The sequence below is a fragment of the Antechinus flavipes genome, chromosome 4, assembly GCF_016432865.1.
Source record: "Antechinus flavipes isolate AdamAnt ecotype Samford, QLD, Australia chromosome 4, AdamAnt_v2, whole genome shotgun sequence".
Lineage (NCBI taxonomy): Eukaryota > Metazoa > Chordata > Mammalia > Dasyuromorphia > Dasyuridae > Antechinus > Antechinus flavipes.
The window spans coordinates 374,158,980-374,185,373 of NC_067401.1; the positions used below are offsets into that span (position 1 = coordinate 374,158,980).

Consider the following 26,394-nt stretch of genomic DNA (forward strand, 5'->3'; position numbering starts at 1 on the left):
AAACAGGCTTATTAAATATTGGATCTGTTTTAGAAAGTAATCGGGGAATTTCATTATGCTGGGGAAAGTATTGACCTGAAAATCAGAATAAGATACCAGTTTTGAATCTGATAACTAATTCATTATGTGATGATGGACAATTCACTTAATTTCTCTGTGCCTCAGTTTCTTCATCTGCAAAATTAGAGTTAACCTAGATTTCTGCTAGTTCTGGGTAGTGTTAGAAGCCCAAAGTGGAGTGTGATGAATTTGGGAGAAAAAGCATGAAGAATGAGTGTGGGGATGGGAGTGGATAAGGATTTGAAGGACTAGGAAGAAAAGACACGCCTCCTTTTTTTTTTTTTTTTAACGTCTTACGGACTGGAGGAAGGAAAAGTTAAAAACACAATTCTCTTCAACAAGTTTTCGAGGGGACTAGGCAAAGCAGAAGGAATGTGTCTTGTAAAGTTGTGACTTCGTCCAAGCAAAGAGAGACTGGCAAATCAGGGAAAAGGAAGAGGAAGAATGGAGAGCTGGGCCACAATGATCCTTAGATTAGGGAGGAGCAAATACACCCCGAGAGCAGAGATGATAGTTCCCTCTGAAGTCCCCGGTCTCTTCGAAACCGGCAAAGGGTGAAGGGGTGAGACCGATATGGTGAAATTTTTGTGATGAGACTTGGGGGAAAAAACGTAACCCTCCAACATTAAACCACCTACTTATGTTTTTCTCTAATGATAGTCCCATGCGAAGAGTTAAGGGTCCCTAAAACCCCCATGCTTTAGTTTCCTTACTCCTACCCCTTTCTCAAATACCCCACTTTGTGGTTTGGTTTTGAGTTCCCTCCCAAGTTTCGAAGACCAACACGTGATTTCCATGAAGCTGCCCCCCCCCCAGACTAAATTCCTGTGAATTCGTGGGGGGGGGCAAGGAGGGACCCTATCAGTGGGACCTAAGGATGGGGAATCTTAGTGGGGCTGGTGACTAAAGAAGGGAGGGTAAGGAAGTGAATTAGGACGTAGACGCGGCGGAGAAGTTCTGGTTTCCTAGGAATCAGAATGGAGGATCAGAATTTGGGGAAGGGGTTGTGATCTAGAGGGAAACGGGGTCAGGAGCTGGGCAGGGGGTGGGGAAGAGCGAAAGAGAGAAAGAGCTGCAGCGGAAGGAAGAGAGAGAGTGAGAGTGAGATCGGGTAGCCAGAGGGGGAGGACAAGGTGTGCTTCCAGCTTAGCCCGGGAAGAGAGTGCAGGAGGGAAACTCGGGACCTGGTAGGGCCAGGTGCGCTGGCTAGAAGGATGCCCGGGGCCGGAGAATCCCTGTGAGCAGGAAAGGGGCGCGGCGGGACTGGCAGGCTGCTCCTCCCCCCGGAGGCTGCGCTGCGCTGTCCTGCCGGGGGCGGGTCGGGGGCAGCGGAGCTCCCGGCATGTCGCAAGGGCTCTCAGCCACCGGCAGCGTCCTGCAGAGAAGCCTCTCAGCCCGCGGGAACCAGCCACAGCCGCAGGTAGCCAGGGGAGATGGAGCCCGGGGGCTAGCTGGGCAGGCGGGAGGGTGAGGGAAGGAACTGGGAGAACCGCAGTTTTGGTGACCGAGGCAGTTCCTCGGGCTGTGGTGTTCGGGGGAGGACTGGGCGGAGGTCGGGGAAGTGGCGGAGAGGGCTGGGGACTGGATACGAGGCACTGGCTTGGGGCAGCAAGCACGGGGGTTGGCGGTGTGGGGCACTCGTAATAACCGGACTCGAGCCCAGCCGGCGAGGAGTTCTGGCGGCTTCCAGGATCAGGGGCTAGACTGCCACCTGAGCTGTCACTTTACCTCGGAGCACGGGCACCAGAGCCCCATGGTCTGCCTGGGAAGAGTCCTGCCTTGCTCTGCCTTCGCACGTGGGAACTCAGCTCCGGGCGCCACGCTGTGGCCAGTAATCAAGGTCCTCCCTTTCCCAAGGTGGTTCGGGTCCCTGCCTTCCTATCCACCTGTATCTGTGGCTCCTTTAATCCGACACTTTCAGGGCTGGTAGTGGAGGAATGGGGTGCTGGGGTGAGGGGTTCCGCCCCCCACTTCTTCTTCCTCCCCGTCTTAGCTTCAGGAGAGGAGCGTTAGTTGCTGGGGAAGAGTGGAAGCATTCTGCATGTTGGAGAAAGTGAGAGCTGCAAGCCCTGTAGTTCAACCCCATTCAGTACAGGTTGACTTTCCAATACAATTTCTTGGAAGAATCTCAATTAGAACTTAAGTTCCTTGGAGTTTAGCCTAGTACTTCTTCATGTCCACTATACCAAACCCAGCAGTAGGCTTCACATGAAATACCAAATCAGCAAACTAGTTATTGTAGTCCTGGGCAAGTCACTTAATTTAAGTGACTCAGTTTCCTTATCTGCAAAATGGGGATAACAATAGCAGCTGTCTCTCAAGATTGTTGTGAGGAGCAAATGAGATAATATTCGTAAAGTACTCTGAAAAATTTAAATTGTTTTCACTGCCCCTTTCTTTCCCCCACCCCAGTCCAGGTAGGTCCCTGGACCCCCTTTACACACACATCTCTTTCTTGTCCACTTCCATGAGAAGTAGGATGGTGCACTGAAAAAGAGGATTAGAAATCTGAGCTCTAATTCAGTTTCTGAAGGAAGTTATGGAGAAGTACACCTGTTTTAAGTATTTTGAATGCAAGTCCAGGGCTCACTTGCACCTCAACTGTTTATAGATCCCTAAAGAACATAACAGTTCAGTAAGAATCTGGAGTACACTGGTCTCTGAATAAGGAAATAGCATAATAGACTTCGAGATAGAAGGGACCCCTAATTCAATCCCCTCCTTTTACAGGTAAAACAGTTGAGACTTATTAAATATCTTTCCCCCAACACAGATAGTAAGGTAGTAAGCATAGGGGTTTTGGGAATAGGACTCCCAAATCAATCTTCTTTTCATGTACCCTACTGGCCAGTATTCATGCAACCAACATTTCTTAAACCCTTTGATCCAGTCACCACTGACCTATATTTGATGTGAAAATTGGACATGATTAACAACCACCACAACAATAATTGAACTGGCTATTCACATCTTGTTTTAATGTTTCCATATTTATCTGTCTTTCCTTGTGTTTCTGAAAAATGTGACAATTCAAGAAGACAAGTTCAGGGGACTGGCCTACCATTCTGTAAGACGCTTCACATGCTGGTGTGTCTGTATATGTTCCTAAAGTGCAGAGATAGAATCTCTTTGTATTCCTATAGCTTTGCACCCAATACAGGAATAATTATTTGCTTGATAAATTATTTCATTTTATTTTGGGGTTAAGTGACTTGCCCAGGGCCACACAGCTAGTAACCGAGGACAAGTTTAAACTCAGGTCCTCTTGACTCCAGGGCCCACTGCACTACTTAGCCACCACTTAATAAGTGATTTTAGAGTAATAGTGAAGATGATGAGCAAGCTGATATGAATGGGTACGCAGCACAGTGTAGACTTTTTTGTTGTTGTTCATAGCACTGATTTCATTGGTTTAGAAAACTCTAGGGGGAGGAATTTCCTTCTACTAGTGCAGTCTTAGAGAGCTTTCTTGGGGGACTAATATCTGGGGGGAGAAGTTGGATGACTTGTTCATGACCACATAGAGGAAAAATTTGAACCCTGACTCACAAAATCTGAAGTAAATACTTGGGTTGTGTGGGGGAGAACATTGCAAAGTCTTGCTTCAGCCCTTTGTTAGATCAGTTATTTTCCTCTGGATGTGTGTACATATATTGGAGTGGGAAGAGTGCTAAGCAATGAGTCAAGAAGTCCTAGATTTAAATCCACTTAGAATCTATGAGACCCTAAGCAAGACATTTACGTTCTATATCCCAGAGAGGGGCTTCTTAACTTTTTTTCACCAGAGAAATTTTTATGTGACTCCTGATTTATGGATATATAATGGATATCTATATTAAACATTTTTTGATAATAAATAATAATTTACATATATAATATATAGTATATGAGCATATATAATATATAAAATAAAAAGAAATTTCTTTTAAAACAATTCTTTGATATACATATAATTTAACCATATATTAAAGATAAAAGCAAATTGGCATACTAATGAGATGGATGTGCTTGATTATTTTTACATAAATAATTAAATCTTGGTGGAATATTTGGTGCCTTTTATTATTGCCAATTTTTTCATGTCCCCCACATTCAATTATGATACCATATGGGGTCTCATTTTATAGTTTAAGAAGCTTTGCCATGGGAACTCCCAGTAATTACCAACTAAGTTATAGATCTTTGTTATAGGTAGTATCAGTTCCCATGCTCAGAACCAAGAAGGCTGACAAAATATCCTAGCTTTCCATTATTCTTATTGTGGGTGAATGTATATATGTTGGATTCCATGTCCTTTCCCCTCATTAGATGGTAATTTCTTAAGGGGGAGGCCATAACTTCTCTTTCTTCAGTATCTTTGCTCAGTCATTATTTTACTAGGTTCTGTTTTTGATCCAGTCTTGTGAGGTCTTTGTTTCAACTTGACTATGGTTCTCAAAGTGTGGTTCAAAGAATTCTGGGAATCTCTGAAATCCTTTTGGAGGATCTACAAATTCAAAATTAGTTTTAATTTCTAATATGGTAAATATAATCTACATAAATAAAAACTTTTTGGACAGATCCTCAGTCATTTTTAATAATATAAAGATACTGATAACAAAAGTTTGAGAACCACTGGAAAGTGTTTGTGCTATAATAAGCTTTAAGAGATTTGATTGACTCATACTGTTGTGCACCACCAAAGAGCTTCAAGATGTGCCTGGAATTAAATTTGTGGTTTGGTCAGCCATCTTGGAGTGAAGGGGATGATTATTAAGGGTTTCAAACAGCCACATCTTAGATTATAAAAATCAAGGATTTTTGATGGATTTAAAGGAATTTAACATGTCAATATAAATTACAAGAAAGTGCAGAGCTCATGGAATGACTAATAAAATTCACATTTGTGCATTTTATAATGTTCAAAAGCATTTGGGTATTTTTCTTGTGTGCTATAATGTTAGAGTCTATCCAGAATTAAGTTATATAAAGTCCTTCTCTTTTGGGAGTTTAAAATCTTAATCTGGGCTTCTTAAACTTTTCTCATTCCTGACCTAGATTCATAGTTTAAGAAGCTTTGATCTAAGCTAAATACCATCACTACCAATAAATGTTGTATGCACATATCAGTTCACTACATTTTAATTCAACAAGTGTTTACTAATTACCATAGTATATAAAAGGTCCTATCTACACACCAAAAATTAAAAAAAAATTATCTGCCCTCAAGGTGCTTACAACTTTTTTTTTGAGGGAGAGGGATGAAGTTGCACAATATTTTCGAAGATTAAAAAAAACACTAAATAATTTGAAGAGAGAAAGAATACTGACAATTATAGGAATCAAGAGTGAGTTCTTACATAGTTTAAACCTTAGTTGAGCTTTGAAAGAAGCTAAGGATTTTAAGCTTGAAGAAAGACAGGAAGAAAATTGAATAGGGAGAAAATTCTAGGCATGGAGATAGTCAATGAAATGTCTTGTGAAAGATAAAGCTACAATTCTAGAGTATGTGAATGGAATAAGTTGCAAGAAGATTGAAAGGGGTAGGTTATGAAGGACTTTGAAAGTCAAACAGAAGATTTTATATTACATCCTGGAGATGATAGGAAGCCATTGGAGTGTATTGAATTGGGATGGGGGTAGAAGTGAGAGTGATTTGACATGGTCAAATCTGCACTTTAGAAAGATCAATTTGACAGCTTAGTGAAGGATAGAATAGACGCCAAAGAATTGGAGCAGGAAAATTTTTCCAAAAAAGGAAAAGAATAGTATGTAAACTATAGGCCAGTGGTCTTGACATAATTTCCTGGGAAAATTCTAGAATGTGTCATTAAGGAGATGATCAGTGATTATCTGGAAAAGGATTACAAAAAAGATGACTTTATCAAGAACAGATCAATGTTCTTGATCAATCTATCTCTTTCTTTCTTCCTCCTCCCTCAGAGTTACTCAGAGTTTGGTAGATAAGAGAAATGTTGCAGCTCTATTTTAACCAGATTTTGTCAAAACATTTGACAAAGTTTCATATATTATTTTTATGGAAAAGATATAGAGATGTAATAAAACATTAGATAAACTGTTGGACTTAGAGAATAGATTTTAATAGCACAGTATCACTCTAGAAGGAGATTTACAATGGAGACCTCCATGGGTCAGTCATGATCCTATGCTGTTAAACATTTTTATCAATGGCTTGGGTAAAAGTGTAGCTAGTATGTTTATCAAAATTACAGATGACATGAAACTGGGAGGGCTAGCCAACATGCTGGATAATAGGGTCAGATTCCCAAAGTATCTTGAGAAACCAGAGAATTGGGTTGGATCTACTAAGTGAAATCCAATAGGGATAAACACGTCTTCCACAAAAAATTATCTCTGCAAGTACAAGATAGAGGAAACATAGTGGCTTATCAGAAAAAGATCTGTGTGTTTTAGTGGACCTCAAGCCCAGTATTAGTCAACAGTAGGATGTGGGAGCCAAAAAAACTCTGATAAGATCTTGGGTTGTTTGAGAAGCCTAGCTTCCAGGAATAATGAGGTTCTATCATGGGCACACTAGAACTCAAGTGTTTTGTTCAGTCTTTCCCAGTATAGTTTGGGAAGGACACTGATAATCTGAAGACTGAGCAGGTAAATTACATCAAAAAAAACTTAAAAATATTTATATTTATTACAAAGATTGATGGATAGTTAGGCTTCTGAGAAGGGGACAGATGAATACTCATGGGAAAGATAGGTTTAAAGGCAGCATTACCACTCTTGTAATTCACCTGCTCATTTTCTTCCCTAGAGCCCCGAGGATGATGATCGGAAGGTCCGTAGAAGGGAAAAAAACAGAGTTGCTGCTCAGAGAAGTAGGAAGAAGCAGACCCAAAAGGCTGATAAACTTCATGAGGTGAGTATATGAGTATGGCTTTGGACAGTGGAAGGTTCATTGGAATACTCAATGTTTGGTCCTTAAGCAAGATTTTGCCATCTTCACAAAGCTCTTTATAAATAGGAGTTATTGTTATTATTATTATCAAGGACATAGTTTATCCTTAATATCAGTTAGTCAATAATCACAGACATTTAATATTCATTGTGTGCATGGTCATTAGGTTATTTCTAATATTTTTTTCAAGGTATCAGTTCATTGGATATACAATCATAATGAACCTTTTTATTCATCAAACTAAAGAAACTAAAATTTAACTAATTGAATATTTAAAAAAACAACTAAACTTTACTTTAAAAATGTAAACAAAAAATGAAACATGAAATTCCAATTTGGGATCTTTTTTTGAGACATTAGGGTATAACTGGGCCCACTCACCATACTCTGTCCTCTTGCCTACCTATGCATATCATCTCTCAATCCACTGCACAGAATTCCTTCTTCTCTTTATTCAACCAAAAGTCATTTAGCAACTACTATGTCCAAAATGAAAGGCAAAATGATGGAGTGAATAGAATGTTGGTTTTGGAGTCGGAAGGCTGGATTCAAATCCAGCCTCTGACACATAATTAACCTTTAAGAACTAGGCAAGTTGGTGTCCAAGAGGAAATTTTTTTATTGACATTTCTTCATAACATTGAAATTATCGTTCTGAACAATAACAATTTCCATTCATTGTGTTAGCTTTAGGGAGAAATGCATGGAAGTAAATAAGTCATACTATTCCCATTATGCAAATAGTTTGCAATCTAATTGGGGAGATAAAGCATGATCACTGACAATATAATATGAATGAAATCAACTGAAGGAGAGCTTACTCTGAGCTGAAGGATTCAAGGAAGTTTACATCATGTGGAAATGATAGAGCAGGGGGGTAGAAATAAAGGCATTCCACATATGAAGAATGGTGCTAGCAAAGATGGGAAGATGGGAACACAGGATTATAGCTCTAAACCTGGAAAGTAGTTCAAAAATCACCTTGTTTTACCATACTAAAGGACTAAGGCCCAAGTTACATGGCAGTATCCATCAGAAGCATAATTGCAACCCAGATCTCAGAATCTGGTGGTCTTTCTCCAGTGGGGAATGGCAACTATCCCTATTTTGTTTGGAGCATAGAATGCATCATAATAGAACAGTGTGAGATAAGATAGGAAAGGTAAGTTAGAGTAAGATCATAAGGGCCTTTAATTCTAGACTAAGGCATTCACCTAAGAATACACTAGGTTGGATCCATGATGTTTCTGACCCAATACTTGCCTGTGTTATCAAAGAGCAGCTATATGGCACAATGGATAGAGCACTGGAGTCAGGAAGACTCATCTTCATGAATTCAAAGCTGGCCTCTGACACTTAATGGCTGCGTGACTTTGGACAAGTCCCTTAACCCTATTTACCTCAGTTTCCTCATCTAAAGAAAATGGCAAACGACTCCACTATCTCTGCCAAAGAAACTTCAAATGGGGTCACAGAGTTAGATAAGATTGAAACTACCAAACAATCACAAGAACAAAGAACTTATGAGTACAGTTCCTTGGCCTAGAGACATGGAAATGCCCAAGAAGAGCAGTTCAGGATGGATTTATGCATGCACTTTTGTTCCCTGAATCAGGTACTCTTTGGGGGAGGGAGACTTGGGGTTAGGAAAACCTGAGTTCAAATCCAGTCTCAGATATACTACTAGTGCATGACCCTGGGCAAGTCACTCAATCCTGGTTTGCCTCAGTTTTCCCATCTGTAAAGTGGAGATAATAATAGCTCCTACCTCCCAGGGTTGTTGTAAGAATCAAATGAGATAATAATTGTAAAATGCCTGATACAGCAAGCACTATATAAATGTAAGCTATTAATATTACCACCAAATCCAGTAGTCCTTTTTTCCAATTTTTATTCTCCTTCACTTTTTCACAGCATTTATGAAGCTAATTAACAATAGAGCAATGGAGGGAGTTGCTCCCCTCTTGTCTTGCTTGTGGGTTCTCTGCCAAGAATGATCTTTGAACTGGAAAGGACATAACAAAAGTTGCGATTATAGAGAGCTGATATTCAAGCTAATTTGTCTGTAGTCACAGAGCACATAGTTATCTTTGGGGATCTCAGGTCACTGGGTCCTGATGAACTGAATCCTAAAGCATTGAAAGAACCAGTAAATGCAATAGCTGAAATAGGGGGGAAAAATGCTGATAGCAAGAGAGATCACGGGATGAAAGATCTAGAGCTGAGGAGATCTAAGAGGTCATCTGGTTCAACCTCTCCCTTTTACACATGAGGAAAATGAGGCCTAAAAAGGTTCAATGACTACCTGACACAAGTAGTATCAGAGATGGGATTGCATTTTATTTCTTTTTTTTTTTTTTGAATTTTCATGTTTATTAGATTTTTCTTAATTCTTGTTGAAAGTTAATGGAATCTTATCCTGGAAATATATTTATCAATTTGTAAAATAAGAGACACCAAAATGTAAAGAATTTCTTTGTCATTAAATCTAAGACAGCTCAAAAGGCTGTTTATTTTCTTCCTCAGCTAAAATTACAGGTTATTATGAAATGCGCATCATTAGATTTTATTTGTGGAACTGCTTTTTAACCCAAATCCCCAACTCCACAACCAGTACTCTTTCTAGTATATAAAAGGACTGGGAAAAGGCAAATATTCTGGGTTGTGTGTGTGTGTGTGTGTGTGTGTGTGTGTGTGTGTGTGTGTGTTTTTAGGGAGGAGAATGGAGGCTGCAAACTATAAGCTACTGAGTTTCACTTTGATTCCTAGCAAAATTTAGAATGTTATTTTTAAAGGAATGATTAGTGGATATCTAAAAGCAGAAGCAGTGATAACAGAATGTCTTCTTTGAAAATAGATTCCTATAGGCAGGATTAAACTTAGTTGATCAAGAAAATGTAAATTTCTAGACTTTAACCAAATATTTGACCGAGACTCTCCTGGTATTCTGGTAAACTAGTTGGAAAGAGATGGTTTAAACAATACTACAGTTAGGGATATTCTGAATTGGCAGAACATATGGAATCAAAGAGTAGTCATCAATATTCAATAGCAGCTTGATAGTTATTGCTGGTCCTCTTCTGTTTAACATTCTTATCAATGGCCATGAGATACAGTGCTATAGGGGGCAAAGAATAATAAGTGTGTCTTGAGGTTAGGGTTCAAATCTTGTCTCTGACACATTTATGTGTGACCTTAGATAGGTCATTTAATTTCTTAATGGTCTAGGCCAGAAGTGTTGAACTGCTCACTAGGCTGCATCCAACCCCACAACAGTCTTGTGTGACATAATCAGATTAAAATATAATTGGGAAGTACATAACAATATAAATATACAATAGAACATAGAGAATATTAATATGTAGTTTTCTACATATTTTAGGTAAAGATGAATGGTTCCCAATTTCTGTTTGGGTTTGTCAATATTAATCTAGGCAATTTTCTAAGATTTTAGTTGCAAAGAATATATCAAACTATCCTGGTAAAGAGAGTATTCTAATTCTGATAACATTAAATTTATTAGAGAGAAATGTAAACTTACATTTTGGCTCAAAAAAATAACTTCTAAAGTTACAAAGTGAGGAAGTATGGTTAGAGAGCAGTGGAAAAATATTTTGGGATTTTAATGGACTGCAAGGTCTTCTGATTCTTTCTGTTTTAAGCCTCATTCTATTTGGATCTTCTTACACAATTCTTTTCATATTTAGAAGTCTTTGAGCTTTGTTTTATCTTTCACATTAGATTATAAGCTTTTTTAGGGACACAATCTATCTTATTCTATTGTTAGTGAAATCGTGGGGCATGATGGATAGAGAGCTGGACTGAAATTCAAGTATGTTCAGATCCTGCCTTTGGCATGTACTCAACATGTGCAAGTCTCTTAGCCTCTCTGAGGGTCAATATCTTCTTTAAAACCTATACCTCACTGGATTGTTGTGAGTAACAACTAAGTTAATGTGTATAAAAGGTTATACCACAATATAAATACAATTTATTTGGATATTTGAATTCCCATTATTTAACCTACTACCTTGCATATAGTAGATATTTAATAAATGTTTGTAAATTTAATAAAACATTTTTGTAGTCACTTGATCTTATGGGATGGTGGAAAAACCATCCCATAAATTTGAGTGGATACAAAGATTTTGTGTTATCTAAGAATGGTTGTCAAGGCTATGGCTAGAAAGGATCTGTTGTATTTCTTATCTCAAGAAATTCCTATTTCATTATCATTGTGGGGACAAACCAGGAGACAGCTTAGTTTCCCTTCTCACTTTTATTAGTCCCTTGATTATTTCTTTTTACTGATCTGGTATACATATCTCAAGAATTTGCTATAGCTGTTTCACGCCAATAGAATACGTTTTCATAAAGTCTGTGAAGGGTTCTACAAGGGTAGCCAAGAGGATGGCCTTGGAGATGATGTTATTTTAAAGACTCTTGGATAGGTGGATATTCTGCCCTCTGCCCTCAAACTACCTCATTCAAGCCTAAATACTTGAAATTCTTTTAATCAGGGTCCAAAGCCTTTCTTATTCTACAATGATAGAGGGTAGGGAAGGAGATAGAAAAGAATTTTGGGGACATTCCAAGGCAAACTTTATCCTGGTACCTGAGTCTGTGGGAGTTGTGGGGGGAAGACTGGGCTTTTTTTTCAACGTATAAATTTACCGTGACCTTCTGTGGGGCAAAAACTCCCAGAGCAGATCTTTCAGGGTTTCTCCAGAATTATATTAGGGGAAGCTCTTTCCCAGCCTTTACATAGTTCTGTAAATTTCCACAGAAGGATTTTGTGAAGCCCCTTGCTTTCTTCCTTACTTCTGTCCATTTAGCAAACAAAGTTCTCAGCTTTGGATTACTCCAATTCTACAGCAAACAGGAATTAGGAGCAATCAGTAAACATGTAGTCACTATTACATAACAGCCATTCTGAAAAGACAAGCAAAAGTAGCTCCTGTCCTCATGGCTCCATGTGGAAGATAGTGTTAAAGCTTAAAGGACCCATCTTCATCTCTACCTATAACACTGAGCTGTAGGGAAGCTAAGCCACTCAAATAGACTTAGGACCCTTTCCTGAAGTGCTGGCAGTGTAAGTCAGCTACATAGATTCCTACAAAGCAGCATGAAAAGGCATTGAAAATTAGTATGTGGTGATCATATTAGAAAAGATGAACTTTACAAGATTACACCCAAGTGCTTTTATGAAATAATCAGTGAAGAGTATTGTTTAGTTAGGGCCAAAATGGAAAAAAAATTATTCCTCATCTATTTTTCTGTCTGTCTCTCTTATTCTGTGCATGTATGTGCTTACCCATTGTCAAATTAGAGCTCAATTCTCTTTCATTCCAGGTCCAGCACTCTATCTATTGATCCACTTAATAAATATTATCTTATAAAAACCCAGTTAGGTGGATGCCACTAGTTATGCCCATTTTACAGTTGAGGAAACTGAGGCAAGCAGATATGAAGTGACTTGTCCATGGTCATGCCGCATGTAAATGTCTGAGGTGGATTTGAATTCAAATTTTCCTAACTCCTGGCTCATCACTTTAGTCACTGCCTCAAGCCTTGCTCCATCTTTTTTTTTTTTAAATCTAGACTTTTTAAAAATAGAATTTTATTTTTCCAAGTACACGCAACAATAGCTTTCAACATTTTCAGCATTCATCTTTGAAAAATTTTTCTCCTTTTCTTACCCCCTCTCTCTTCCCCAAGACCTCAAATAATCTGATATAGATTAAACATGTTACCTTGCTCCACCTTGCTCATAACTTTTAGTATACTGTATTTGGATTTGATCATTAAGTGAATCAGGAACTTCAGCTTCTTTGTAATACAGGCAGAATGCCAGTATTCCACAGCCCCACTATCAGAACTTCTTCCATCTGTATCCTGCATGATTGAACTGTTGAAATTCAGCCCTCTGTTGAAGTCTGCCCTTGTTTCTGTCCTGTGGTGTTGGAAGAATGGATGGGGCTAAGTCTTCACATGGACTGCCTTTGAAGAGCGCTGTCATCCGGAAGCAAAAAAAAACATGAGTTATTTTCCTTATAGGGAAAACATAGTAAGGTGGGAAGAGTGAGTTTGGAGTTACCTTCCTCTTCTGCAAAATGGGGAAAGTCATAGTATTTGTTTCACAAGCTTGTTTAGAGTCAAGAAGTTTTTTCTTCAACTTAGAGTAATCCATAAATACTACTTATTATCATTCGTTTGGCCTATCTCCCTCAAATTGTTGTCACTGGTCAAAGAAAGGTTTGAATGGCTCAGGGAAAATGCATCCTCCCTACCAAACAACCACCCAAAGACATTTTTACTTTACCCATGGACAGCAGCAGGGTGTGGTGGAGAGGTGTCAAACATGGGGCTCATGAAACTCCTGAATACAAGGAAACATTTAAAATTCATTGGGAAATATTTAACAAAATAACAAAATAATTGGAAAACAATGTAACATAGACAATGTAGCCAGCAGTGATCCTTATGTATTATTTAGTGACCACCATTTCTATTTGAATTTGACACCACTAGTGTCATGTATAGAACATTGGACTTGGAAGTGGGAAGATATGAATTCAAAATTCAAATAGGGAGAGGGACCCTCAAGTCCCTTTTGATTTTAAATCTAGGATCCTATTAGGAGCATTATCAGTGTTTGTACAAATGTGATGTCTCCCCTATTCTCTCTGTCTCTGTCTCTGCTGTATCAATCCTAGCTCACTCCCAGTTGCCTCCTAGATAGGACCAGTCACATGGTTCTGTTGGTTCTGCTGAGTGCCTAGGTCATTAAGAAGTGACTATGAAAGGAGGAACGATCATTCTAATGACAACACATATTTCAGTGGTTACAATTTTATGATAGCAAGTTTTCCGATTCAGAAATGTGGTGAAGGATTATTTTACAGTGAATCGGTACGACAGATTTGTTCATGTAGAAAATGACTTGAGGTCTCAAGAGCTATCCAAATCATATCCTGGAGAAAGTGAGAGGCAGCCAGTCAGTCTGAGATGGCAGTAAAGCAGGGACTCAAAGAAATTTGAGGGACAAGCAGCATCTAATGATTTTCTTATTAAACAACTAACTACAGCAAATTTGTTTTCCCTGTTGTTAAACTGTAGAAATATTTATAAGGTACCTACTATTGGATAAATATTTTTAAGACACTACAAAAAATAAACAAGCAATTATTAAGTACTTACTGTGTGCCAGACATTGTACTAAGCTTGGGAATATCAAGAAAGATATATAGATAAACTTCCTTCCTAGTGTATTCTCATATTTACTCTATCTAAACACTAGCTACATACCAGTCACCCTGCCAGCAAACCCTGCTATGAGTCTATCCTGAGGCCAGAAGGATGACTTAGTCTGGTATTATCCACAAGCTCAGCCGTGCTGCTTCCTTCCTTCCTAGCTTATTCTCCCACCTGCACATCTGTTTTACCTGCACATGGGCTACCTTGACTTTATTTCACCAACTTTTTTCTCCTTTCCCCTTCTACCTCCCATTATAATGTGAACTCAAGTGTTGGGAATGTCTTTTGTTTGTTTTGTTACAATACCTTTTACATAGTAAGCACTTAATAAATGCTCTGTCTTTAAAAAGTATGGTTCTTCCACTCAAGTACTAGAGTAGATGACACATTAATATCTAGGTGCACAGAAGACAGAAGAGGTAAAGGTAACCTGAAATGGGAATGAATGCATTGGGGGTAGGGATGGGGTAGGAGAGGAAAAACAGGAGAGAGCTCCTGCAGAAAGCAGGATTTGATCTGATTTTTAAAGAAATCCAAGGGAAGTCAAGAGGCAGAGGTGAGGATCTTCCAGGCCTGGGGAAAGACTTTATTTCTAGCCAGTGCAAAGACATGGAAAAACCAGGTGGAGAAAGCAGATGGAGTGTGGGCTTCAAACAACAGCAAGAAAGTCATAGAGAGCATGGAAGAAGACCGGATGGGTAGATTGGACCAGGTTAGAAAAACCCTTAATTGCCAAACAAGAGTTTCTGCTTGATGCTCCAATGAAATCATAGATCTGGACCAAAATCCCTCCAGAACCCCAAATAAATACAAAGCGATGAGGATAGGAAGAGATGGATCCTACTGTTGGAGGAATCAGGGAAAACTTCTGATAATTCGCCCACTGAGTTGAATCTTGGAGAGAACCAGTTGTGGAAGCAATGAGAGAGCATTTCAGAAATGGGTGACAATTCATGTTAAAGCTCAGAGAAGGGTCCCAGAATGATGGGTAATGGGGATAGCATATAGGCCATTTGGTCTGCAAAATATTATATATAAAGGTTGATAATGTGTAATCAGATTGGAAGGACAGTCTGGAGCCAGATTTTATGTAACTTAGAAGCCATGTCTTACAAGCAATAGAGAACTCCCTGAAACTTCTTGAGCAGAGAGGGAAGTCATGCTGCGCTTTGGGAATATCAATTTGGCAACTATGTGGAAGATGGTTTGGAGGGGAGAGTAGACTTGCAAACCTTGAAGTGATACATGAATACCAGCTATTATTATTACTATTATTACAAAAATCAAATGCCTAAAGAAGACGAGAGACAATGAGATCAAGGACTTGGGACTAGCAAGAATGTCCATCTTTTCATGAAAGACTAGAGCAAAAGAAAAGAGAAGATGGAATATGTTGTGGAGAAAATTTGACACACAGGATGAGGGCACAGTAGCATGACTGCCTGCAGTAATTACCTAACATAAAGTTGGAAAGTTACCCCTACCCTTTCAATCTGTTAATACACCTTAGAATAATCTGTGATGCTTATATTTCCCTCTGGACTTTAGCTACCTGAGTCTGTACTCATGGAATAAGAACCCAAGTGGCCACTTAGGATTTCAAAGCTTCCTAGGATAGATCAGCCTGCCAAAGGATTTTAAAAGTCAAAAAAGTGAGAAAAGAAAGATAATGGCATTGACCTGAAGGATTCTTCTGCCACAAGCTGTCATTAAATGTAGAGTAGTTGTTTAAGGTACTTTTAATCTTCACATATTTCATGTTTTTACTTGGCATAGAAACTAGTCATGGTATCTTCTTCTTCTATGTCTTGCTGCCCTTGAAGATTGTTCTTGGTGAAGTTTTTCAGCATTAAAATATGACAGTCTGCTATGTGCGAGGCACCTGGGGAATATAAAAAGGGTGAAAGTGAGTTTCTGCTTTCAAGAAGCTCACAGTCTCTGATGGGAGACTACGTGCCAACAATTATGTCCAAACACAAACAACGTAGACAAAATAAATTGGAGATAATCAACAGAGGTAAGGCACTAAGCTTTAAGGGAATTGGGAAAAGCTTCTTGTTGAGGAAGGATTTTAGTGGAGAACTGATTTGATAACAGCCTCACTGAAATAAACTCAGAAGTCTTCAGGATCGAAGGAGCATCCTCATGCCCTCCCTGGAATTCTGCTGCACTTTTGCCCAAGGTTCAAGTGCCTCTGGAAGAGAAACTTAGCTGTCCAACTGCAGGGCAGTAGTTATATGTGGAATCCAGGTCCAAAGTACCCTTGAAACAACTTCAGAAACATTACATCAGCATGACGAGTGACATAATGGAAAGAGAACTGAATTTGGGGATAGTGGTTCTAGTCCTGACTTTGCCACTAACCACTTGTGAGAAATTGATGTAGTTCCTTCACTACTGGGGGCCTTCTGCTTCAGGATCACACAGACAGCGCCACAAAAGTGCCACTCTCTTGTTCTTCCTTCCCTTTCCCCTTCAGATACCACCTCTGCACTATTTCACCAGCTCATCTCTCCTTAAGCCAGTCCTGATTAACCTTTAGTAGTTTAAAATTGTATTAAAACTTTTGGGACACCATGTCTACCAATGGATCTATGATCTCATTGGTGGGGAACATTTCAGATTGCAAACCTGTTGGTGTGTTACTTGTTCTGTGGTACTCTGGTCCATGTCCTCTCCCTAAGTTTACCATAGGGGGAACACCCAGTGTTCCAGAGACTTTCCTTGATTTTTCATGGTACCAAATGGAAATCAGAGATCAGGATGTCTTTTGGTCATACCTTATTCTTGCTACATGACAAGTCTTCTCTTTCTATCTTTGATATTTTTCAAAATTTCTTTTTATTCTTTTTGGAAGATTTAGAAAATCCTTACAAAGTGAATCCTCATAATGACCATCTGAGTAGCTGATACAAGCATCATCTCCCTTTTATACTCTTACTCATCCCACATAGACAATCCCTTCCCAAAAACTTAGTCATTTCTCCTTTGCCAATGTGACTCATATATGCCCCCTTCCCTCAGCTCACACAGCCCCAACCCTGCTTCAGACTCTCATCACTTTGGTGCTGACAGAATAGGAAATTAAGGTTTAGAAAGAGTGACTTGCCTATTTAATAATACTATTAACAGTTTCCTAATTCCCATCGGATAACCTGATCTGCCTCCTTTCTTAATCCCTGTCTCCCTAGCATAGTGTTTGAGAATTGGATCTTACTGGACATAAGTAGTAATTTTGGTGTCTTTAGACTTATTCTTTTCTTTGAGAAGATTTCCTAGCAAACACAAAATTGAAATATGACAATAGCCTCAAACTCTGCTCTGGCAAAGAACTCAAAAGGTCAGTGGCATTGGATGGCATGAGATCTTTTAGCCTTTTTTTTTTTTTTTTTAATACCAAGAAGACCAATGTCCTTTGCCTGTGTCCAGGTAATTTCCTCTAAATATGAAAGTGTGGTCTCATGGTGATTGTTTTTGTCCTCCCTTCTCTGTTCCCTTTGGAAACTTCTTCCTCTCCCAGCCTTTTTTGATATTCCTGTGGTTTTCAAACAATTTGGGTTCCCTACTAGGAGGTCACATAGCAAAGAGAATACCACTTTTTGTTTACTTTTTTGTTTCCTCTTTCTTGCTTTTAGCTCAAAGGCCTCTTCACAAGTTAGGGATCCTAAGTTAGAACTTGAAGGGAAAGTAATCCTCAAGAAAAGCATAAATGTATGGCTTATTCTTTGCATTTGATAACAGATGGATGACTCTGAACCCAGTGTGGCGGAGTGAGCCAAGAGGGAGGAGTCAGCAGGCTTGGATGGGAGACAATTGAGAGGCAATGTATGTTTATCCTGTCACCAACAGATAACTAATCTCAGCAATTCATTTAATTTCAGCAAGCATAGATTAAGCCTTTATTTCATGCAAGGAATTTTGGAAGGCACTGTCTACAAAATTATATGCTTCTTGCCCTTGCCCTCAAGCAGCTTTTGTTCTACTAGGAGAGATGTGATAGGAATACAAATTAGTATAAGTTGAAGTATACTGTGTTTGGAGCAGAGGAGACATGTAGCCAAAGTGATAAAGAAAAAATGGGAAATGAAGACATTGTAGAGCCAGGTGGAACCCAAGCTGAGCCTTAGGAAGAAAAGAATTTTGGAAGATTTTCTAGGCATGCAGTGTCCTGCATGAATACACAGAAGTAGGAGATATTATGTCAAGTCCACGGAACATGTAGTAATTCATTTTCTATGAATTGTCTATTAGTAAAAAGGCTTTCTTGAAGGGTTGTGGGTGCCTCCTTTTTGAAGGTCTTCAAGCAGAGGCTTTAGAAACACTTAGAACTCTTGTTTTAGAAATTCTTTTCAGAAAGGGGTTAGGTTAAATGACTACATAGGCCCCTTGCAATTCTCAGATTCTGTGATTTTATAATTTTATTGATGGTAATATCAAATCTCTGGGAAGATAAGAAGGGGACCTTAAATAACAAACTGAGAATTTCTCTATCCTACAGGTAGTTAGTAGCTATGGGAGTTACTGGATATCTCCAAACATTAGTTTCACTATATTTAAAATGGGGATGATCATACTTTCATTACTGATCTCACAGAGCTGTTGTGAGGAAAACACCATGTAAAACCTTAGATTTAATTCAGTATTTTAGTGGATCTTTGATCTCAGCCATGTGGGGACTTCCTCCAGAAGTCAAATTAAAAGTCATTCAACTTCTTATCCTCTGCAATTCTTGTCCATTATCTTGGGTAACTCTTAAATTTAGACCTGGAAGTCTTCCTCTAGACAAGGGTCCCAATAATTTTTTTGTGTGTCATGGACTCTCTTTGTGGTTTAGTAAAACCTATGGACCCATTATCAGAAAATTTCCTTTTAAAGTTTTATTGAGGTGTTTTGTTTTTATATTACATCTATTTACAGATCATTACTTCTTTGTGAAAGGTCTCATGCAACTAAGCAAAACAGTTAATTAAAAGTAATAATAAGGTAATCTCATCTAAACGTGTATGCAACATTTCATATCTGAAACTCCTCCCCATCTCTCCATAGAATGAGCCATTTCTCTTCCTTCTATTCCCTTGCTCCATTAAGAAAAAGCAAATTTCTTATAACAGGTATACATGCAAAATATATTCCCTTAATGACTGTATACTCATTCTGTTCTGTACACCCATCAACTCTTTGTCATAGAAAGCATGTTTCATCATCAGTCTTTTGGAGCCACGACATCCATATTGATATTAATTGATAATATTTCTTGATTTGATATTGATAATATCAATATTATTGATATCGATATATTGATAATATATTTTGATAATATTTTTGATAATATTCTTATATATCTTATATATATAAGATAATTCTTGTAGCTTTCAGAGCTGCACATTCAAAATTAGTTTTTATTTCTAATATGGTAAATATCTATAATTATGACCCAGATAAGCAAAAATTCTTTGGACAGATTCTCAATAATTTTTAGTAGTATCAAGATCCTGAGAACACAAGTTTGAGGATAACTATTATAATATTTCACAAATGAGGAAACTGAAGTCTAAGATATTAAATGATTTTGCCAGGCCACACAAGTGAAAGGTAGTGCAGTTGAACTAGTAAAAATTTCAGAGGCCACTAAGTCCAAATTTCTCATTTATTAATTTTCTTGAGATCATGTTTTCTTACACGTACGCATACCATCAAGGGAAAGAGTATGCCAAAGTAAGTACACCAGTGTGTATTATAGCTCATTTTAATATTATTTTTTGAAGTTTAATGTGAATTTTATTTTTTATGTTTTGAACATTTTATTTTTTTTACTTAATAATATTTTATTTTTTCCCAATTACTTGTAAAGATAGTTTTCAACATTCATCAAAATTTTCTCCTTTCCTTTCCCCCACTCCCCAAGATAGCAAGCAATCTTATATAGGTTAGACATGTACAAGCATGTTAAATAAATTTCCACATTAGTCATGTTATGAAAGAAGATTTAGAGCAAAAGGGAAAAACCAAGAGAAAAAAACCAAAAAAAGTGAAAATGTTATGCTTTGATCTGCATTCATTGTATTGCTGAGAAAAACTAAGTCTAACATAGTTGATCATCATACAACCTGGCTGTTACTGTGAATCCATGTTTTCAAAATCCTGCTTACTTCACTTAGCATTTAAGTCTTTCCAAGTTTTTCTGAGAGCAGTCTGCTCATCAATTCTCATAGCAGAATAGTATTTCATCATAATCATATATCACAACTTGTTCAACCACTTCCCAGTTTGTAGACATGCCTTGATTTCCAGTTCTTTCCCACTACAAAAAGAATATATTACAAATATTTTCATACGTGTGGATCATTTTCCTTTTTTATGATCTCTTTGGGATACAGAACCAGAAATTCCAGAGGTATTTCTGGATCAAAGGGTATGTGCAGTTTGATAACCCTTTGAGCATAATTCCAAATTGCTCTCCAAAATGATTGGATCAGTTCATAATATAACATTAATTTGTCCAATTTTCCCAAATCTTCTCCAACATTTATCATTTTCCTTTTCTGTCATATTAGCCAATCTGACAGGTGTGAGCTGGTACCTCAGAGTTATTTTAGTTTGCATTTCTCTAATCAATAGTGATCTAATCATTATACACTTCGACAACGATATTGTATGAGGACATATTTTGATGGAAGGGGATTTCTTTGACAAAGAGATCTGAGTTTCAATTGATAAATGACGGACAAAAGCAGCTACACCCAAAGAAAGAACACTGGGAAACAAATGTGAACTATCTGCATTTTTGTTTTTCTTCCCGGGTTATTTATACCTTCTGAATCCAATTCTCCCTATGCAACAAGAGAACTGTTCGGTTCTGCAAACATATATTGTATCTAGGATATACTGCAACATATCCAACATATAAAGGACTGCTTGCCATCTAGGAGAGGGGGTGGAGGGAGGGAGGGAAAAAAAATTGGAACAGAAACGAGTGTCAATATAAAGTAATTATTAAATAAAAATTTAAAAAAATAGTGATCTAAAACATTTTTAAAATATATCTATAGGTAGCTTTAATTTCTTCATCTAAAAACTTCCTGTTCATATCCTTTGGCCATTTATCAATTGGGGAATGGCTTGTATTCTTATTAATCTGACTCAATTCTCTATATATTTTAGAAAAGAAACACTTGTAAAAATTGTTTTCCAGCTTTTTGCTTTCCTTATAATTTTGGTTGCATTAATTTTGTTTGTGCAAAACTTCTTAGTTTAATATAATAAAACTTATCCATTTTATATTTCATAATGTTCTCTAGTTCTTCTTTGGCCATAAATTCTTCCCTTCATGTATCACATTTTAAACCTCTGAATAGCTACTGATGCTTTCTGGTATTATTATCAAACCATTTCCAGAGACATTGCTTCTTACTTCTACTAGGAAGCTCCCTTTTGCCAGCTTTTGTCCTTGAATAAAGATCTTCAGATTCTTTCCCATAAGATATAGAATGACTATAACCAACTTATTCATATGACTAAAAATGGTTTTAATTTCTTCATCTGAAAATTGTGTGTTCATCTCTTTTGACCATTTCTTAATTGGAAAATGGCTTGGATACTTAAATATTTGAGTTAATTCTCCTTATATTTTAGAAATGAGGCCTTTATCAGAACCCTTGGATGTAAAATTTCCCCCCAGTATATTGCTTCCCTTCTAATCTTGTCTGCATTGGTTTTGTTTGTATAAAATTTTTTTTATTTTAATATAATCAAAATAATCTATTTTGCATTCCATAATATACTCTAGTTCTTCTTTGGTCACAAATTCCTTATTCACAGATCTGAGAGGTAGATTATCCTGTGTTCTTCTAATTTTCTTATGTCACTCTTTATGTCTAAATCTAAATCATGAACTTATTTTGATCTTGTTTGACCAACTTTTTCATTGAGGTTCCAAAACGTTAAATGATCTCGATATCACTGAGATTATATCAGAAGCATGATTTGAATCTAGACATTTTGACTGGAACTGTGTTATCCTATCTCCCTGCTTTTCTTTTTAATGTCTGTATTGTTCTCTTTCAGCCTCCTTTCTTTCCTCATCTGCCAGTCTTCTACCTCTGCTGCCTGCGATACATCTATCCACTTTCCTATCCTTCCATCCTGTCCTTCATGGTTATTCCATTCTATTATTCCATTGGTTCATGATAGTTTGACCTTGAAGCCAGATAATATAGATTAATCAATCACTAGGGGCTTATTGAGAGGTTAATGGGGGACAAAAGAAGATGACTAATTTATGAAAATATTTGGTTGTTTCTTTGTGGTTTTGCAACAGAAATACAGAAAGAGTAGATAATGATGCTGAAAAATTTTGTGGAATTGATAAGGGAGTTCCCCTTAAGATGGAGCTTAACCTTAGATTGTCACATGTTCTCAGTAGAATGAAAGGTGAGTTTTCTGTTGTAGGAAGAGGAGAGAAGAAAAGTTTAATAACAAATGCTATGGGAAATAAGATAGGGAGTCAATAAGAGCAAAATTAAATTGTCAAGCAAACAGCAGAGGCCTTGTTGGGGTTATATTCATGAATTGGCTGATTACAAGGCCATGCTTATTGAATATTCAGAAGGCACAAAACTCAGAGCTGTAGCTGGTAGATGGATGATTCATTTGAGAGTCCCCCCAAAATATGGACAGAGTAAAATGATGAACCCAAACCAATCTCCCAACTCTTGCCTCCAGCTCACCTCTAAACCACTGAAAAAGGAGTAGCATATGATGTCTTCTTGTAACTCACTCATTCTTTAACCAATTGCAACCTCAAGTCTGTCTTTACCATTTTACTGAAACTACTTTCTGAAAGGTCACCAATGATTTTCTGATAAACCCAACAGCCTTTACTTAGTTACCATTCTTTTTTTCCAGTATTTCTTGGACTATTGGCCACCCTGTCTTCCTTGATACCTCTTATCCCTTGGATCCCAAGATCCCACATTCTTCTTGTTCTTTCCATCTAATTCCCAGATGCACATTTCCAGCAGCCCACTAACGAACAATTAGATAACTTGCTGATACTTCAAATTTGAAATATTCAACTATGAATTTATTATATTTCCCCCAAAACTTTCTCCTCTTTCTAACCTCATTATTTTTGGCAGCAGAACTATTCATCTTGCGGTAATACCTTTTATTTCCTCCTCTCCCTCATTGCCCAAACTTCCAACTTGTGTCAATTCTATCTATAAAATATCTATTAAATCTGTTTCACTCATTTCCATCCATCTGGATTATTTAAATGCCTTCCTACCTACATACCTCTCTGTTACTAGTATTTCCATTCTATAATCTCTTCTTTATATTCCTGGAATACCCATCTTCCTGATGTACAGATTGGATCATATCACTCAGAATCCTTCAGTAGTCCCCTATTGTCTATTGAATAAAGTTTGATTCTATTAACCCAGTATCTAAGAGTTTATAAATTTCCCATTATCTCGACTTTCAAGCATTATCATATCATATTTCTTCCAATTATCTAAAGCAGGAGTTGTGTGTGTACTCTGTATTTTGGTTAAACTACATTAAGATGCATCCTACATTCTTGGAATCTTCTCTTATTTTTACCTCTCTTTGGCTAAAATGCCCTGACCATCTCCAGTAAAAACTAAATCCCAGATTTTTAAGCTATGGATCATGATCCAAAATGGGGTTTCATTACTGAAGATGTGGGTCATGAAATTATGATTTATTATCAGTAAATATTTGATTTGTAAACCTGTTTTATGTACCTATGTACCTGGCTGAGGTCATATAAAAATTTTTTGGACAGAAAGAGGTCATGAATAGAAAAAGTTTAAGAAGCCCTGGACTAGATGATCACCTTTTTAAGATACTAGAAGATTCTTGCAATACATTGGAGACAAGATTAGCTTTAGATTCTTTTTGAATTTAAGGATTTTACATTTGTTTTAGAGTACATATATTTTTTGTTAGTTTTCAGTCATGTCTGACTCTTCATGATCCCGTTTAGTATTTTCTTGGCAAAGATACTAGAGTGGTTTGCCAATTCCTTTTCCAGCCCATTTTACATTGAAGAATTGAGGCAAACAAGGTTAAGTGAGTTGCTTAGGATCATATAATTAATACGTATTTGAGGCCAGATTTGAACTCAAGGAGATGAGTTTTCTGGATTCCAAGCCAAGTGATTTATGCACCCCTTATTTATTATAGAGTAGGCAACTGCTAAGGGGATGCCTGGTGCCTGAATAATCAGTTTGGAGGCATGCATGGGACAGCTTTATAGAGGAGGAATGGGGAGAAAATTATTGATGTCCTAGAAATGATTTTGTCACCATAGGGCCCATGCTTTACCTTAACTCCTTTCTCTTCTTCCAGGAATATGAATGTTTGGAGCAAGAAAATACCTCCCTTCGGAGAGAGATTGGGAAGCTGACAGAAGAGCTGAAGCATTTAAGTGATGTGTTAAAGGACCATGAAAAGGTGTGTCCCCTGCTTCACTGTTCTATGAACTTTGTACCTGTGGCTCGACCAGACCCCATCACCAACTGCCTGCCCAGATGAGACCCAAGAACTGTCCCTGACACAGAGTGAGAGAGGAGGCCTGGATGTTTTCAACCAGAATGAGAGGCTTTCCAAATGATACCTTTATGCACAAGGCACTATGACTAGAACTCTTTACCCATGAGGTGCTGATGAAATCTTGACCTGTCTCCAAAAGCTCTAAATACTTGAGCAGATTTTCTTTAGTTCTCCTTTTTTGTCTACTTTGGCATTTTGTAGCTTTTAACTATCATTCAAATATTAGAAACCTTTTCCCCATTCTCTTTAGAATTTTGTTAATAAAAATGATTTTTATCTCTTCCTCAACATCTTGTTTCTTTAGGTTAGTTTTGTTCCCCAGAGAATGGAACTTATGTGGTTTTGAGTTTTATTTGCTTTTTCTCTTGCTAGATAAAGCCCACTAACTTTCACTTAATTTACTTGTTTCTTGGCCATTTTGATTTCATTTTTGATATTTTAGTTTGATGATCATATCCTCATTGTTATTCTATCTTATCAATTTAGAACTAGATGAGACCTTAGGAAATCACCATCCCTCTCCATTTATAAAGAAGCTTTTTAAAAGCAATTATGAATGGGACAAACATCAACAAACTTGAGTGTTTCCATATAAAAAAAACAGAAAAGGAAAATTGTATATAAGACTATGAAGAATATCTACTAGATATAAATTATTTTATAAAAGTATAGAGAATGGTACAATCAGGGAATGATACTTTGTGGATAATAGAGGGTATTTAATAGGATTTCCTTTCCCATTTGCCTCCCCCTATGAAGGAAGCAACCAAAATATATCCTTAGGATGTGCAAAAGCTGCAGTTAGCTGGTAGTACATTTGTTTGTGTGTGATAGGGGAAGATTGTTTAGCAATGGAAAGAAAAATTATCCAAATAAATTTCAGGGCACAGGAATCATGCAGCTGAAACTATGGTTAATTTAGGCAATTTTTTCATAAATATTCTAGATTGTCTGGGAAGGCAATTAGGATGGAACAATGCAAGTATTATGTTTATGTTTCCCCACAGCTTTCTGGCATATTTTGATTGTATGAGGTACCTGCCATAGATTATTGGGGGTAGAGGTAAAAAGGAATGACCAGTTCATCAAAAGAATATCTGTAATATAGAGTCATTTGAATTCTATTTTGGGTTCTTGGAACTATGTATCTGTGAAAGTAATTGGAGAGTCCTTCCTATCCTTGAAGGGATGTATTTGAGAAATCCAGATGTTTTAAGCTATATGGGGATAACAATCTATGACCAAAACCCTTTATCCATGGGGTACCAGTGAAACCCTGATCAATTTCTTAATTCTCTGGTCACTTATGTGCATGAAGTCATTAATCCCACTTTTTGTCCCTTTTAGCATTTAGCAGCATTCAGCTTTCACTCAAGATACTCTATCTCTTTCCTTATTTCTCTGAAGGAGTTAGCATAGCCCTTGGCTTTTTTTTTTCTTTTTTTTTAAGTGATGAATCACTATGTTAGGGGATGAGAGGGACATATTCAGAAATGAGGTAAATCTAAAAATATTAATAAAAATAAAAAGAAATGTGAATCATTTTTTAAAAAAAGCATAACATACCACAGTTGTTTTGACTTAGG

At 37.5% G+C, this 26,394-nt stretch overlaps 1 protein-coding gene across 1 annotated transcript; it reads left to right on the forward strand.

Moving 5' to 3' along the window:
* Positions 1-1,105: 1,105 nt before the first annotated feature.
* On the forward strand, positions 1,106-25,096 carry BATF3 (basic leucine zipper ATF-like transcription factor 3). The gene is made up of 3 exons (XM_051998417.1): positions 1,106-1,480; positions 6,830-6,934; positions 24,605-25,096. The coding sequence occupies exons 1-3, from the start codon at positions 1,403-1,405 to the stop codon at positions 24,788-24,790; spliced, it is 369 nt and encodes a 122-aa protein (XP_051854377.1). The 5' UTR covers positions 1,106-1,402; the 3' UTR covers positions 24,791-25,096.
* The last annotated feature ends 1,298 nt before the right edge of the window (positions 25,097-26,394 follow it).

Excerpts from the sequence above, each read along its gene's own strand:
- BATF3 (XM_051998417.1), top strand. The coding sequence starts at position 1,403 with ATGTCGCAAGGGCTCTCAGCCACCGGCAGCGTCCTGCAGAGAAGCCTC. Across the intron at positions 1,481-6,829 it reads GGAACCAGCCACAGCCGCAG|AGCCCCGAGGATGATGATCG; the intron begins GTAGCCAGGGGA and ends TTTCTTCCCTAG. Across the intron at positions 6,935-24,604 it reads AGGCTGATAAACTTCATGAG|GAATATGAATGTTTGGAGCA; the intron begins GTGAGTATATGA and ends CTCTTCTTCCAG.